The 16,688-nt window shown below is 44.0% G+C and overlaps 1 protein-coding gene across 1 annotated transcript; it reads left to right on the forward strand.

Annotated features, from left to right (window-relative positions):
• Positions 1–224: 224 nt before the first annotated feature.
• Positions 225–8,633, forward strand: prox2 (prospero homeobox 2). The gene is made up of 5 exons (XM_083684064.1): positions 225–336; positions 2,517–4,176; positions 5,705–5,806; positions 6,966–7,160; positions 8,217–8,633. The coding sequence occupies exons 2-5, from the start codon at positions 2,602–2,604 to the stop codon at positions 8,382–8,384; spliced, it is 2,040 nt and encodes a 679-aa protein (XP_083540190.1). The 5' UTR covers positions 225–336; positions 2,517–2,601; the 3' UTR covers positions 8,385–8,633.
• Positions 8,634–16,688: the final 8,055 nt, after the last annotated feature.

Here is a 16,688-nt window from a genome sequence, read left to right on the forward strand (position 1 = left end):
TTCTTGCTTCATTTCAATGTGGAAAATATTGAAAAGATGAAATTAAACCTCTGTGGAAATAATAAGCTGGCCTCCACACTAAATTTTACAATAAAATGGATTAGCAGAGGCATTTTAAAACATACTAACAAATACAGAATTCTATCCAAAATGTAAGCCATGAGTCATAAACAACCTTCATGCTTTAGTCTAGTTGACTTTGACTTTCACTTTGAGTCAACAACTCCGGTTAGCTTTGAGCCACGCCTCTTCTATCTGATGCATTGACAGTCGTGTCCGCACTCCTCAACTCATTCACTCTCGGTGTGTGAACTCATCCTCATCTCAACGCAACAGGTAAGGTCTGCATGCAGTGTGTTTTGTTACTTTGGGACATGTTCTTGTCGATCTTAACGATACTAAATAGCCTATAAGTTATGAATTTAAAAACTAATAGGCCACTTATTATAGGCTATAAGCCTAATGATATAGAATTCATAAATGCAAACGGCTGATTTCGGTAGGCCTATCGGGTTTTATTTCTATAAACCATTGTTTCATTGGTACGTTTTTATGATGATTGATAAACATACAGAACGATGTGAATCTCTAGTCTCAATTAGGTGTAATCATGATTTAGCACGTGTTCACTTTAGATTTGTACTTTGAATAGAACTAAATCTGTGTAATAACGGGTTGTCATGCTAAAGTTTGTTTGCAAGTTGCTTTTATATGTAAAAAATGTTCTACGCAAATTGAAATATTTAATCAGTAATAGATCTTTCTTTTTCACAACTTGTTATCAAACCATTTGGCTCGTTTTGCTTGTTTGTTATCAATCAACATTCAATCAACGTTTTTCAACGGCTAGTTTTGTTATCATTTCATTTCAAACATTTACCAGCATACTTTGGATGTTGATTCTCTGGTCAGTCTATATTTGGTGATCATGAGGGTAATTTCATCATAATTTGGCTAAAGATGATTGATCAACGGTTTGCTGTGCGTCGGACTTGGATAGGCTTTTGGTTTAGGATAGGATAGGCTTGGTCTTTGACTTTCTTGCTTTGCCTCAAATATCAGTGGTAATTTCAGTCAAATAAACAAATGTTAATACCATCTTCAAACTTTCAATGAACGGTAGACTCAGTTAAGTCATTGTCATACAGCACCTTGAGATGTACCTTATATATTAAAGACGTGCTGTAGCAGGTGGGATGTGAGTGTAGAACATGGAATAAGCTTATGAATGACTTCTCTGGATACAGTGTATAGATTCCCACCTTTGTATTGTTTTCTCTGAGCCCATATTTTCGTCAGTATATTCTTCTGCATGGTTTTATGTTTATTTTCTCAAAGGTACAAAATAACAATAGAGTACATGTTATTGGCCATAGGTAAATACATGCACTTATGTTGGACTTTAAATTGTTGCTTTGTCAGTTTTTTGTGTGGACATATGTGAGGACATACTTTAAAAAAGAAAAATGTATACAATGTAAGGTCTGCCATTTGTAAATGCATTATTAATGGTGAATACATTTTATGTGGTAAATTAGAAGTAAGGTTTCACCCAGAGTCAATTTAGATATGTATTTTATATGAGCATGGTCCAAACATTAAAAGAGAATACTTCCCAACTGATTCAGAAATGCAAAGCAATTGAAAGATGAAAAGATGAATTCATGTATTTCCCTCTTGATAACACACATTGATCAACTGTGTATTTTTCAGAATCTTTCTCTTACCTTTCATATACTGATTAAAAAATGCCTTTCATGAGTATAGAACTGTTATTCTTTTTATTATTCATATTGACGATCATTTCAAATGCAAGATGAAAGGAGACGTAGGAGTTCACTCTGGTGTCTCTAATATCTTGTGAATATCTCTCATAAATCCACAGGTCTTCATACAATGAGCAACTGCTCCTTTGACATTTCATACTATGAATATGTATAACAATTGTGTTAACTGAAGAGGTCATTATCAAATCACAGAGGAAAATGTCACGTTCTATCGTTGACAGGACAGCATTACCCGTGGGGCTGGTCTTAACTGTATTATTAGAAAATATAATCTTGTACTTTATGGACATCATCATTGCTATCAGCTCCCATTCCAAGTGTACTGTATGTGTAAATAGTCAGAAAAGATGACCTGCGATGACTGTGATGTGCACGCAGTTGATTCACTTAATTTAGACAAATGTACTTATTTTAAGTTGCTCTGGATAAAAGTGTCTGCTAAATTGCTAAAATGTAAAAATGTTAACAAAAAAAGAAGGTTTAAATGTTGTTTCCAACTTTGGCGTTATAGATTTATTCTATAGGTTGGGTATCATTTAAACGGCAGATGAAAATTTCAACACAGAATCTGTATCCAAAATAGAGAGGGAGAGCCATTGGTAGTTGTTATTTTATTTGTTTAATTTGCACTTAACCATATCCCATATTCCACACTACTCAGATCTAGTCTAAAGGTCTACTGTACCACACTGAATACGAAATTTACAGAATATGACATTTCTTTTTCAGATACGTAAATCTCAAGAGTACTCTGTGGTCCAACCCTCTCTCTGACTCACTACAACAACAGCAATAAATAGGTTGCCTAGCGAATATGAACCTCAGCCTCCCTGACCAAAACATGCACAACCCCAGTGAGGGCTGTCTGGAGGATGACAAAGCTGAGCTCATGATCCCCTGCTTCCGCAGGAACATGTACGATGAGCCCCTAACGTCATACTCCAACGGATCCATCATCTCTCACCTCCTGCGAAAAACTATCCACAACAAGAGGGCGCTGGACGAAAGCCACTTCTACCTGCCAGCGTCGGCTGTGTCCAGCTCCACTATGGCTGATTCCAGTCAGGAGGACCAGAGCAGTGTGTCCTCTAAGGACAGCACGGCCGAGTCAGTGTCCCCAGGCAGCCACCTCTCGACCGGGGCAAGCCCAGAGGGGGACAGGGGCCCCCTGAGTGACCACCTCCAGGCTAAGCGTGCCCGTGTGGAGAATATAATCAGAGGCATGGCGGGGTCTCCCAACAGCAGGCTCCATGGGGACACTGAGAAGGCAGAGTCAGACACCAGGGAGGCCAGAGAGGCCTACAGGGAGAACAAACGCAAACAGAGGCTCCCCCAGCATCAGGAGCACAGCCTTAGCGCTAACACAGCTAGCAGAGGCGGTGGCGGCGGCGGTGGCAGCAGCAGCAGCGGCAGTAAGGATGAAGAGTGCCACAAGCTGAAGGAGCAGCTCCAGAGCATGCAGAGGCTGCTACGGCAGCTCCAGGAGAAGTTCCTGCAGGTTTACAATCAGGACGACGCCGAGCAGGAGGACAGAGATGAGGCAGGCGCAGCCGGCGCCGTGGAACACGACGACATGACTCAAAACACAGAGTCCAGCTACACGCTCCGTATGAACAACGAGGATGAGTTTGAAAGGAAGGTCAAAGGGGGCTGTCACGACAGAGTGAAGGCAGATGGCAGTTATCTGGCGCACCAAAAGGAAGGCAAGAACCTCCAGGAGACTTTGAAGCACGAGCTCTCCAAAGCTGTGAGCGAGAGTGTGGATATGGTGTTTAAGAAACTCTCATCCACAGGGCTCAGCCAGGCCCCTCAGCAGCGCATGTGTCAAACCCCAGAGCACGTCACTGTCGGCTCTGAGAGGAAGAACCAGGTAGCCTGTCCCCAGGAGCAGTCGCACACTGAAGAGGCCATTAAACCCAGGTCCCTAGAGTACTACGAGAGCTCTGAGGCCCGAAGCCCAGAGGACCAGACCGAGGCTCTCTCACTGGTGGTCCGCAAGCCCCCCTTGAGCCAGCTGAGCTCAGTTACCCCGACGGTGAAGAGGCCCTACCCCTTACACCAGTCTCCATTCCAGTTCAACTACAGCACGCCTCTGCACGACAGCCAGATCCTGGAGCACCTCCTCAAGTACGGGCCCCATACTAACTTTGGTGGTCTCCCCTGCATGCCCCCCTCCATGGATAGGACCTCCCCAGACTCGGTGGACCTGCCCTGGGATGCCATCGCCATGAGGTCCAAGGTGACGTCCAGCCACCTGGGCCACCACCCTCGCGCTACATCCCTGGGGCCAGTGACGGTGGACAGCCTGTGTCTCCCCCACGTCAAGATGGAGTGTGGTGACCTGCAGAGCATGGCAGAGAGGAACTCCTACATGTCTCTCAATATATCCTTTTACGATGGTGATAAATCTATTTATGTGGTTGAGTTGTAGTTGTAAAGTATCCCATATTATACTATGTTATTATAGAGTTATGCAGAGTAATGTAGAATTTCCTTCTAGTGATGAATTAATGAAATAGTTAACTGTACATCTATTCCTTTACACTAAGATTTAGTTATGATATTTACCATAGCTTTATATAAAGCCAGTAGCCTATACAAACTCCGTGTTTCTGCCTTCCCCAGTTGAACAATGGCTCGTAGATGGTTCATTGCAGCATGAGTAGATCCAGTAAAACAGACTTCAAGGAGAATTTTTTCTTTGATCTTGCTAACCCCAAAGAAAATTATAGCATCTTCTTTAATCTGAGCAGAGTAATGACTTTAAGTCCAGAAAAAGACAAATAAAAAGGAATACAAGGCTTTGATAAGAAATGTCAGGAACAAAAGCCAATTTTTCAAAGGAAGAGAAAGCATCAGTTTCTCTCCAGGAAACAGTGTTTTTTCAGACTTGAAAAGGTGCAGAATATATTTCTCTATCATCAGTGTGATGGGGTGCATCTGAAAGGTCACAGCAGAGTGCCTCTGAAACCCAGAAGTGGAAACCAACTACAACACTTGAACTGAGTGGATACATCTATCAAAATAAATTTTTTATACATGAAGAAATAATAATTTCAAGAAAGAAATTTAAAATAATCACAACATACAGACAAAAACGATTTGTTTTAAATAATCAAATAGCAAGTTGTTGATTTAGATACATTACTGGTACATTGGCATTGTATGTCATATTTCCGTATTCATAGCTACATGTACTCAAAGCGATCTTAGAGATCTTAGATCTTAGAAATAGTCAGAAGTGGTCACTGTTGTTGGTTATTCACTGTAAGGATCTGGAGTAGAATATTTTCAGCACCGTCTCAGGATGCGCTTTATCTTTACTGTGCAAAGAGCTGTGCTTCTCTTTGAACAATTCCTCATCAATCTTTCATTCCAGCTTCCTTATTTCAAAGGTATGATTCCCTAATAAATGTATGGTGTGCTCTGACCTGATAAGGAAATATTACCTAAGGCGTGGTTGTGGACTACAGAGAAAATATCTACAATTGCACAGAACAAACAAAAAAAAAAACTTGAGCGAATTGGGATATGTTTATATAAAAAAAACTAAAAACAATACTGATTTAATAATTCCTCTCAATCTGGTAATTTTCTTGTAATTATAAAAGAAATCGACACTGTCTAATACATAGGAAAAAGCACTTTCAAAACAAATCCATCTCCACTGCCAAAAGCTGCAGTCTTAATTAGGATGCCTAATCTAATTCAGAAAGCTGTTTTGTCAATAAGCACATGTTAGGGTCATTATTGCCTTTTTTATTGCCTTTCTTTAATGTAATTCAGTTGAACTAGAGATTGCAGCGACACAATATTCCAGTCTATTAGCGCTTTGCGTTAGCGCTCTCAGTAAAAGCCTATGTGAATTATACTGTGATTGACTTGTGTTTTTGCGGCCTTAACATTCACACATCCAGGAGGGTCTAACCCCCAACCATCTGAAGAAGGCAAAGCTGATGTTCTTCTACACCCGCTACCCCAGCTCGAATGTGCTGAAAACCTTCTTCCCCGATGTCAAGGTAAGCTATCACAACACCCACTATAACATACAACACAGAGGCGTGTACCGTCAATGTAATGATTGTATTATATCGTATATTCAGCGCACGGTATTTACCTCAACTTGTCGGTGTGTTATTAGGACAGAATCAACAGTGAGTCGGAGGAGGGAAACAAAGGAACACAGGGTTTATGAAAACAAAGCTGCTAAGCCAGTAGCATGTCCTGGGGCATAGGGAGATAGAGGGGCATTCTTTCTTTAAAAAGCCACTCCAGTCAGCAAATGGAGTGACAAAAGACTCTGCGGTAAAGGCACGGCTATTGGGTGTCAACACCCAGTAGATTTTAGACATGTCGAAGTGCTGCAGGCAGCAGCAGTGCTATGAGCTTTGAGCGCCGGGCCTAACCAGTAACCACAGCATCCTGCCTACTATCCGTGCCCTGGTGTTCTCTCTTACCACCCAGGCCTGGCCCTGTCCTGTTGGAGCCGGCCTTTGTCAGGGGCCCCAGCCTCCACACTGGTCTGACCTCTGGGGTCAGGGGGGAGGCTGCAGCCCCTGCAGCCCCACAGCCCTACAGCCTGCCTGGGTCTCCTCCTTGCCCACGACCCTCTGGTGGGAAGTGGCAATGAACAAAAGGGGGTTCTAATCCCGGTGTCTGATTCCATCCTATCATCCCGAGTCACTGAGAGGGAAGCTTCCTTCTGTCCTTACACTGCCGCTTTCTCACCGATAACACCAGAGAAAAGAAGCGTCTTTGATGCCTGCCCAGCCCTTGGGCGTTTTTTTCTGTCCTTCTGGATGAAGAGATAGAATAACAAGGCTAATGTCAAGACTGAGTTTAGAAACACAAGGCTTTGACAGATGTTTTTTTATTCAGTAAGTTGGTGGGAAAAGATCAGAGCAATTAACGTTGAATGAGATGACAGACCATTACGAGCCCGCGCTGCATACATACTCAATGTATGTTTTTTTAATCACTTGTGGAAGGTGATACTAAAAAAATGTAAAATGTATTCTAGATTGAATTAGAAAATCGAAGCTGAAAAACATCTATTTAACACAGTTTGATTGTGCTTTTCATTGGGACATTAAGTTGAACCCTAATTGTTTGGACGGTAAAGGCAGTTTGAATACAGTATCAGGCCATTCATACAGTACACGTCCCTTTAATCTCCAGTTCAATCGCTGCATAACCTCCCAGCTCATCAAGTGGTTCAGCAACTTCCGTGAGTTCTACTACATCCAGATGGAGAAGTTCGCCCGCCAGGCCATCGTGGACGGGGTCAACGATGTGAAAGACATGTCCGTCAGCAGAGACTCAGAGCTGTTCCGAGCCCTGAACATGCACTACAACAAAGCCAACGACTTCCAGGTAAAGCACTTTAAGGCTCCTCAGTGGATTTACTAGTAGTAAAGCAGATCCAGCTAATAATGTACTTAATTGTACAGACTCAATGGGATCGTATCTTCCTCTAATGCGAGTCATTTTAGAGTGATGTGACAGAATGTGCATAGGTCAACGTGGGGAACTCTCTAGTAGTGCTGGTCTAGAGTACTCTTATCCTAGGTGAGTTGTCCCTGACATGCTCACTCAGCTCCCTCACACCTCACTGGCTGTGGTCACGTATGACTGTGTCCTTGCCCTGACCCATGTGTCACTCTGCACCTGTGGCTGCACCAGCCTTTCGAGCCATTATCTAAACTCCAGAGCGATGCTTTATCAAACTGTGGGAAGAGGAAGCCGCAGAATCCCACTAAAACAACTGGGGATTAGAGCACCAGTACGCCTGAGTGAGGCTCAGATTGCTACTGATGCGGAATGCTGAGAAAGACGCTGTGAATTCCGAGGGAGAAGGCTGTTCGGTGGGAATGGGCCGAGACCGTTTTCTTTACCTTAGGACCAAGACATTCCTTTCCCAGGGATGCTTTGTGTCGGGAGATGAGGGGAAAGAAAAATAAGTTATGCCAACAACTGTTCTGTTAACTGGTCTATGGGAAATAATGGCACCGGATAGATCCTCCTCTCAGCATCCACCCCGCGCGTCCCGCCTCCATCTGATGGCCAGTGTTGGGAGCACAGGGTGGAATTCCTGGGAGGGCATAGTGCTCGCCTCCCAACAGTTAGGCTACAAGGCAACAAACCTTGCGAATCAAAGCAGGCTTCCATCACTGACAGCTAATGACTCTGACATTATATTTGCTTTCTGTGTTCTGAGAACAAAGTGGGAAGGAGAAACACTGCTTTGAAGTGAGAGTGTTTAGAGTCGTTCTCTGGGTCTGGGTTGTGGGTTGAGTGTTGGTTTAGAGAACTTGTATGAGAGAGGAATCTAAAGCGGTTTGCCATCCGCTGTGGTGATGTGTAACAGCTTTAAAGTCCTTGGGCAGTTTATCCTTAAATTTGTATTGTTCTTGCCTCTCCTACTAACAGGTTCCAGACAGATTCCTTGAGGTTGCCGAAATCACCCTACAGGAGTTTTTCAACGCAATCTCAACAGCCAAAGATTCTGACCCCTCGTGGAAAAAGGCCATATACAAGGTCATCTGTAAACTGGACAGTGATGTCCCTGACGAGTTCAAGTCATCCACCTGCTTATAGGCAGAGCAAGCAGCCACGGTCAAGGGAGGAAGGACATCTCACTGTCACACGATGACAATAAGTGTTTATTTTAACACGTTGCCAATTAATTGCATTTCATGTAAGTGAGAGGAGATTTTAAGATAATCCTGGACAAATCCATTATGTTGTAAATAAAACATTACCCACGTCAGTATTATAAATAGATAAATGTGTCAGCCAACATCTCTTGGCATTGTTTAAGCTCTCTCATTTGAGCTAAAGGTACAATCATCCTTTCCTTTTTATAACAGGGGACTTTTATTTTTATTTCAGGTTTTCTTTGTTGTATCTCAGTATTTACATTGAGTTTCCACTGCACATTAGAGAGGGTTTTTTTATTATGAAAATACAATATTTGCATGTTTGTACAGTAGAAAAGGTAAGAATATTGCTGATATTTCTTTGAATAGATGGGCATTTGCTACAGTAGGTATGGTGAACAGCTTCAGATGTTGAAAAGATTTGTTCGTTTTATATATATTTGAATTTCCATTTTTGGATGATTGTATTGTTTTTCTAAGTGGGTGAAAGATTTATTGTGTACTACACTGTGCTAATTCCCAAAGTGATTTTTTTTTTCTTCCAGAAAGTGTTTTGTGGAAATGTAAATATACTACAATTACATTTACTGTAGATACTCTATACACTGTTTCAGATTATACGACAGCTCAAATATTTTACCTGACAGCATGTTAACATGTGAAAACATTGCAACTGAAGAACCCATTGTGATCAGTATTATTTTACTTTTAGATATTAGTTTTGTGCCTGTTGTCAACATGTCACGGAATTTCCATAGACACCATATTTTGAGTGGTTAATTGATATAATAAAGCTGCACTTAACTATATCAGACTGTGAGTGTGTTGTTTTTACTGCGGCAATAATCATTTGTTTTATAGCAGCTCATATTATTTCACGATTCATTTGCATCAACAAACATTTCGGTAGTGTTTCTTTTTTTAGACTCACCACAAACGCTTGTGACACCCCATTGATAACAGTTTTGCCCAATTCTGAGCCACTAAGGTACCTCTAATCCGTGCCATACAGCCAGCTGTTAAAAGTCCTACAAACTATGCTGCTCACATTGTTCACTGAAGCCAATTCAAGTCGACTTTCTAAGGCCTGCATTCATTGTGTGACCAGCGCGGATGCGAACAACTGCCATGTCTTAAAAACAGACACAATGCATTCCCTCCTAATGACTAATGCCCAATGTGACCTCATATCAGAGATGTGCCACCAAAGCAAAATTCCACAAACCCGTTGACTTTTTCTTCCAGGCACCCGCTGAAAGCGTGTTAATCACTTCACACAACACACACTCGCACAAACACACGCACGCACGCACACACACTTTGTGACATCCCAACTATCACACTGGCCCGGCTCCTCTCCCTGCTCTCTGGCACAGGGGAGTGCAGCTGGCTCAATGCAAACCTGACAATTTCAGACCAATTTCAGACATTGCAAGCACATTTGATTCCCAGTGTATTTTTGAATATAAATAAGCATGTAGTGAAAGCAAAAGCAGAGGCACCCGAAAATCCATGTTGTTTGGATTATAAACAAGGCACTTTTGTAAAATTTGCACAAGTATTTGTCACCGCTTGGATAAACATCGCATAGTAGTCTTACAGTGCCTGAGGGCCTCAGCCTCAGTCAATGCAGTATAACTTCTTATAAACATCAACGAATGGAAAGAAAAACACACTCCAAAAGGTGTCGGGCACGGAGGATGAGAGTAGAAGGACTTCATCAAAGTAGAACGTTTCATGTTAATGTGTTAAATCATTATGGCACTGCACAAAACAAACATTTAATTGAAAAGCCTATGAGGTACCCAAGCACCAATTACATCTAAAATGATAACATTAAAGAAATTAAAACATTAGTTTGGCTAGCGTCAGGAGGAGGACTGGAGAACACGAACCTTGGTAATCATTTAATAGACATTTCTTTTCAATTAGATCAATCTTCTTCCGTAAATTGATTTAAAATTTCAATTCAATTAAAACGCCACCTAAGTGCTTCGTTCAAATTAATTTGTTGTGACATTTCCAATACAAGACATGGTAATGTCTGATGTGATGAAGGAAAACAAAGACAACTGTCTCAAACGTTCAACAGCCTCAGGGCGTGGGCTACAATGCCACAGCTCCCACAATGCCACACAGCGCAGTTTGGGGAACAAGTCTGACTACATTGTTAAGACAATTTTGAAAGAGAATCTGTCAAATAACATACACACTTGAATGAAGAATTTTTCCAAAGTGGCAATTATCAGAGACAACATCACCTTTAATATATAGGATATGTGTAGGCTTATCCGATTGAGATTACTCAACCCATGTTCATGGACACTTGTATGTAGCGGGGATTTACCAAAATCAACTAATGGGAATAAAGTAGGAATTTCTCAACATGTTTGACAATGTTGAGAAAAGCCTAGTTCATTCCCATATAGCCCTACAGATGCATGTACTGTAGGGACATTTGGAAATGGATCATTCAGTAGAGAAACAGTGACATCTAGTGGATTACTGAGGTAAGATACAGAGGGTGTACGTTTACTGCAGCTGGGAGACAGATCCTTCTCAATAATATTAGAAAGGAATGACCTTTCATATTTAGTCATTTTTATGTGCAATTGTGCATACAGTACAAAATATCCAATATGATATCTACATATCTCATGGACCAAACATTCTGATTCCCACATTTGTGTAGTTGATCAACGTCTCCACACAGGGGTGCCCTTGTTGCTGTTTCAATACTATATTTACTATTTTTATATATTGAAAATATTGAAAATGTCTTGATTTTTGTGTAATTTAAGAGGATTCTTTCTAAATGTTTTGATCTGTGCCTTAATCAATAAGCAGTGTTGATGTAAACGTGTTTCATGTGTTTCTTTCGACATCTTCATCCCCTTAACAATGTCCGCAGCTATATCCCCCTCATATCCCTGATTTCATGGTGTATTAGCAACGCTTCGCCCAATAACGCTTTGGATAAGTCTGTCCCTGTATAACATTGCTTTGATATCAGTGAAACACTTTAAGCATATCTCGCCCCGGCTGGGTGTGGGAGACAAAGCCTGGAGCAAACACAAAAGAGCTGGAGACAATAGGAGCCAAGCGGTGGCACTGGGACAGTTCTTATGTTTAATCTTCCATTTCTGCCTCTAAGATACGGGCTCTTTTGGCAGCTTCATGCCAGGAGGGCACGGGGAGCACGGGGAGTGGAACTTGAGAACAGAGGAGGCTGACTTTAGGCTGCCCTTCAGACAGCCACTCCTTGCCGTAGTTTTGTGTGATCACCGGTAAATCTTTATTAATTTTAATTGGAGCCCCCATTTAAAAAGAGCAATTAAAGGGGATTAATCGAGCCCATCCCGTATAATGTCTTCTGTTAATTAGTTTGTCAGCACTGTTTTAATATCGCCTAATGACTTCATATTTCAGGGATGACATTAAAGAGATGCTGAAGGAAAAGGAATGGCCTTATCAGAATGCTCTTCTTTAATAGGAGATGTCCCCCGCCACAAGGCAAGGTCAGGGCTCTGTGGCCGCAGGGGAGGGAGGCCAGCCTGCAGGGTGGCACCGGGGCGCGGCTCTCTCACTCACACATCACACACACTCACACACTCCCTCACTCACACACACACTCCCTCACACACACACTCCCTCACTCACACACACACTCCCTCACACACACACTCCCTCACACACACACTCCCTCACTCACACATCACACACACACACACACACACACACACACTACCTCACTCACACACTCCCTCACACACACACACACTCACTCACACACTCCCTCACACACACACTCCCGCACACACACACACACACACACTCACTCACACACACACTCCCTCACTCACACACTCATACACTCTCTCACATTCTGTACACTCACACTGCGAGAGGGGCGAGCTTACTGAGGCAAGCCACCACTTTCATCTCAGCACCGCTGTCAATTTGTGTCAGTTCGGCTGGATCGATCAGTCGTATACCGTTCTGAGGGGACAAAAATAACAACCTATTCGAAAGGTTGAGAGAGATTACTAGTATTACTAGCTGTTGATACTGTAAATTACAACTCCTCCCTGCATGGTGATGGAGGATGGCGAGGTCCAATTGGAGCTCTCTCTCTCTCTCTCTCTCTCTCTCTCTCTCTCTCTCTCTCTCTCTCTCTCTCTCTCTCTCTCTCTCTCTCTCTCTCTCTTCTCTCCACGATAAAGCTAAAGCAGATGATCGGGGCTGGAGGGAAGTGTAACGGCCTCTGTCCCACCTGGTTACAGGGAAGAATAAAACAAAGGCTGTGATCAGGGAGGTTGTGACTGCGCCTCCCTTCATCTGTTTATCCATCTGAAAAAGCCCCATATGGCACTGGTCCTCACCCCCAGCTCACCACCACCACAGCCCACAGCCGCCCTCTGCCTCCACGGCCATTTCAATGGACTGTGTTCAAGAATAGGTGTTATATATGCTTGTCCTCTGCTTGGAGCTATGGCCAGAACAATGAACAGGACTCAGAAAAGGAGAGTAATATCTCACGACGGGGCATTAGGCTATAATGACAGATGTCTCAGACGATCCACCTCCGCAAGAAAGGCTCTCAGGCAGCCTTTTCACGCTTCTCCATCCTTTTACAGCAATTTGATGTTAGCGTAGTGTTAGCAAAGCTCCGCCAGCCGGGGGCTTCTTTACATTATGGAGACCCAGAAAGAGAGATGGACAAGCAGAGAGAAGCTCATCCAGCTTATTATTGCGGCTCTGGTGTGCATCCCTGCTAATTTGAGTGTGCACCTCCACCCTCCTCAGCAGATTCATAAATCTCATTCCCATTATCCCGCTAATTAGCCGGGATTACAGGAGCATGTAATGCCCCCGCTTCCCAATAGATTGATTGGAGGACGGTCTCTTTGTTTTGAAATCACTTCCTGATTGATGTACAGAGCCCTAGTTTGCAATTGTAATGGCCCAGATGTTAACAATCAAATGTGTTTCCGCTCCAGGAAGTAACAGTCTGTCATGGAAGAGGAGCCAGCCGAGCGTGTAACGACACATCACAGGAGTGTGGGGAAGGAGGGACCGGGGGAGGAGGTAGGGAGGGAGGGAGGGAGAGAGAGAGGGAGAGAGGAAGGGAGGGAGGGGGTGGGGGTGGGGGGGTTAGATACTGGAGCATGGGCTGGCTTTGGTGAGAGACAGGGCATATGCCCCTACCCTTGCCCCTGTCTGTGTTTGAGGTCCATACTCAACAGCATCCGGGCGCTTGGGTTGGTGTGGCCATCAGGCTGTATTGATGTAGCACATCAGTGTGACAATAATGGGTTCTGAAGTCAAACCCTGGTTTCAGGAGCTATATGCTGTTGAGAGAAACAGTGTTTGATTCAATATGACCCCTCAAGTCTCTTTCACAGATCTGTCTGTACCAGAGGATGGCTTTGGTGAGAGAGAACAGACGCTCTCTCTGTTACAGAATTGTAATAATTATTAAAGAATTAAAAGAACGATTGATTTTATACATCTATTTGAACGTATACTCATACAGAACATGAAGGAAGGAGTGAACTGTCAGAATAACAAACAGAGATCCTATCAATTCCATCTGCTGGCGTATCTCCATCTTAGAAGCGACGCTGACACTAGTGGCCAGTAGAGGGCACTATTGTCTTACTGAATACAGTTTTCCTCGCTTTTTTTTTCTTCTTACCCTTCACCAATAAATCACTTTCCAGGATAGTTAATGGATATAGAAGCAGATCATGAGTGAGCTATCTGCGAGGCGATAATTTAAGTGAAGATCCCCACATTGATTGTAGTGAAAGGTTATTTATTTCAACAGTAATGCAGGACACAGAAGGGGAATCTGGGCAAGATTACCGGCGGGGGTATAGTGGAGTGCTCATCTCCAATGGAGCAAGCATGTAAATTGGGTTCACTTTCCCCCAATGAAAATATGGACTGCTGTTTATTTCCACTTTATGCACATGGAAGCCTGTGCTACCCTCTCAAGGGTGGGTGAGGACAGAGAGAGCTGGCTGGCTGTTTGTGTGTGTGTGTGTGTGTGTGTGTGTGTGTGTGTGTGTGTGTGTGTGTGTGTGTGTGTGTGTGTGTGTCAGGAGGGTGAGTTTAGTCCTTGAAAAATGCCCCTTTCGTCCCCGGGTGTCTCTGGGAGGACTGGGCTAGAGAGGTATGGTTCTACTGGTACCCACTCTCCTCTAATTAAAAGGTATGGCAGCAATAATGTTGGCGTTTAAAGCTATTGTATGGCATTATGACAAGACCCAGCCTGTGTGTGTGTGTGTGTGTGTGTGTGTGTGTGTGTGTGTGTGTGTGTGTGTGTGTGTGTGTGTTTTCATGTATGTGTATGTGTATGTGTTTGTGTTTGTGTCTCTGTGTGTGTGTGTGTGTGTGTGTGTGTGTGTGTGCTTGTTTGTGCGTGCGTGCGTGCGTGCGTTCATGCGTATGTGTGTGTACCGGCCTTTGTGTGTGTGCTGGGCAGTATTGATCGTGTGTGTTGTGGCGAGAACCCCGGGGCACAACAGCTAGCCCGGTACAGACACTCCAGCTCTCCCCTCATGCAGAAAAATGCATGATTAGGACCCAACTGACATGTCTGAACACCACTGGGGAGAGTGGAGGAAATAGCTCCATATGCCTCCCCATGTGGTCACAGGGTCCCAGAGGTACGGCGGTGTTGACTGGTTATGCATCACTTACAGTGGACCCCAAACACAAGGGTCTGAGAACAATGTCACTAATGAAGAAACATGGATGTGAAGGCTAAAAGGAAGGAGAACCGTGAAGCTGACAGTACATGATCACACGTGGGCCTGTAACGTACACTTGTATATCTGGATGTCAGCCATGCCTGCCTCAGACTTTAAACTGGGGCCTGTCAAGCGAGATACGTATCAGACACAAGTCCACCACTGCGTGAGATGTATCCATCGGGAAAAGTAGGAGAACACGCAAGCTGGATGATAAGCCAGAGACAGAGAGATATGATACATGTATCTATGATAGGTCTGTGCTACATACCTGTGGTGATTCTACAGGGGGTGGGAGGTGTCGTCCCTGCAATGTGCTCATGAAAACATGCCCCTCACCTTAGGATCAAGGGGTGGCATTGTATCCCATAGAGGCTCAGCTACCATGGGACTCGCGCCTCTGTTTGTGGACATGGTAGGGGGGGGGGGGTCTGAGATTTTGGGAGCACAGTGGGACATCGTGGCTTCCAGGGGAACCCAGTCTGGGGACTCCTGGGCTGGGACTCTCCGGGGGGGGGGGGGGGGGGGGGACCATCCCCAGATGGGCTTGCTGATCAGCCCCCTTCCCCGGGGTGTGGGACACCATATTGGCCCCTCTCCCCATCCCCTCATCCAGATGGGAGGACACAGGTCAGATCACAGGGGACGTCCTGGTCGCCGGTCCCAGGGGAGAGGGGGGACACGCCCGGGACCGGCAGCTGCATCCCTAACCCGGGCCCCGTACCACCCCAGGGTGTTACCTGCTGCTCGGCTTGTACCCCAGTGGCATGTGACAAACGATGACATGCTTCTGCTCTCCTGCTTGGTTAGATCTCAGGTCCTGATGGATATGGTAACAGCAGGTGACTCCCAGATCCTGGTGTCTGTGGGAGATAGAGAGACAGAGGCAGTCAGGGGAAGAGGGAACAGGGCCGCCTCGTTGTGCTGTGGTGTGGATGGTAACATTTGTAAAAATTTGAATATATCACCAGTTTAAACAAATGCATTCCTGAGAATTTCCTAAATAGGGGGAAGATGTCCATGAACAGTGCTTTCTTTTTGCATAAAGCATATATCATTTACATGTTTTATTTTTCTTTATGCACACCACTGTCTTTTTATCGGGAAAAAAATCCTTTCTACTCAAAGGGAGATCATATTTCATTGGAGTAGGCCGAGATTCTAAGGACTCTGAAAAAAAAGAAAACACAAGAAAGGCGGTAACAAAGCCAAGCCGTCCCTTGAAGTTCCAGCAGCCTTTATTAACAGTGTGGCGTGATTGATAACCTGTCAGTCATTGGAATAATCAGGACCAATCCTGTCGCTCCCAGCCGGATCTGCCTCCCACCATCTTTCGTCATACCCCCCTATCACCCCCAACACATCCACTTGCCATTGAAAACCTGCAATTGAATGAGTTATTGTCATTATTTTGATTAATCATATTAATTTGTACTAATTAAGAGATGGTTTGAAGTGATGACAATTAGATTAATGAAATTAGC

Source organism: Argentina silus, assembly GCF_951799395.1.
Source record: "Argentina silus genome assembly, chromosome: 13".
NCBI classification, from domain to species: Eukaryota; Metazoa; Chordata; class Actinopteri; order Argentiniformes; family Argentinidae; genus Argentina; species Argentina silus.

Excerpts from the sequence above, each read along its gene's own strand:
- prox2 (XM_083684064.1), top strand. The coding sequence starts at position 2,602 with ATGAACCTCAGCCTCCCTGACCAAAACATGCACAACCCCAGTGAGGGC. Across the intron at positions 5,807-6,965 it reads CCTTCTTCCCCGATGTCAAG|TTCAATCGCTGCATAACCTC; the intron begins GTAAGCTATCAC and ends TTTAATCTCCAG. Across the intron at positions 7,161-8,216 it reads ACAAAGCCAACGACTTCCAG|GTTCCAGACAGATTCCTTGA; the intron begins GTAAAGCACTTT and ends TCCTACTAACAG.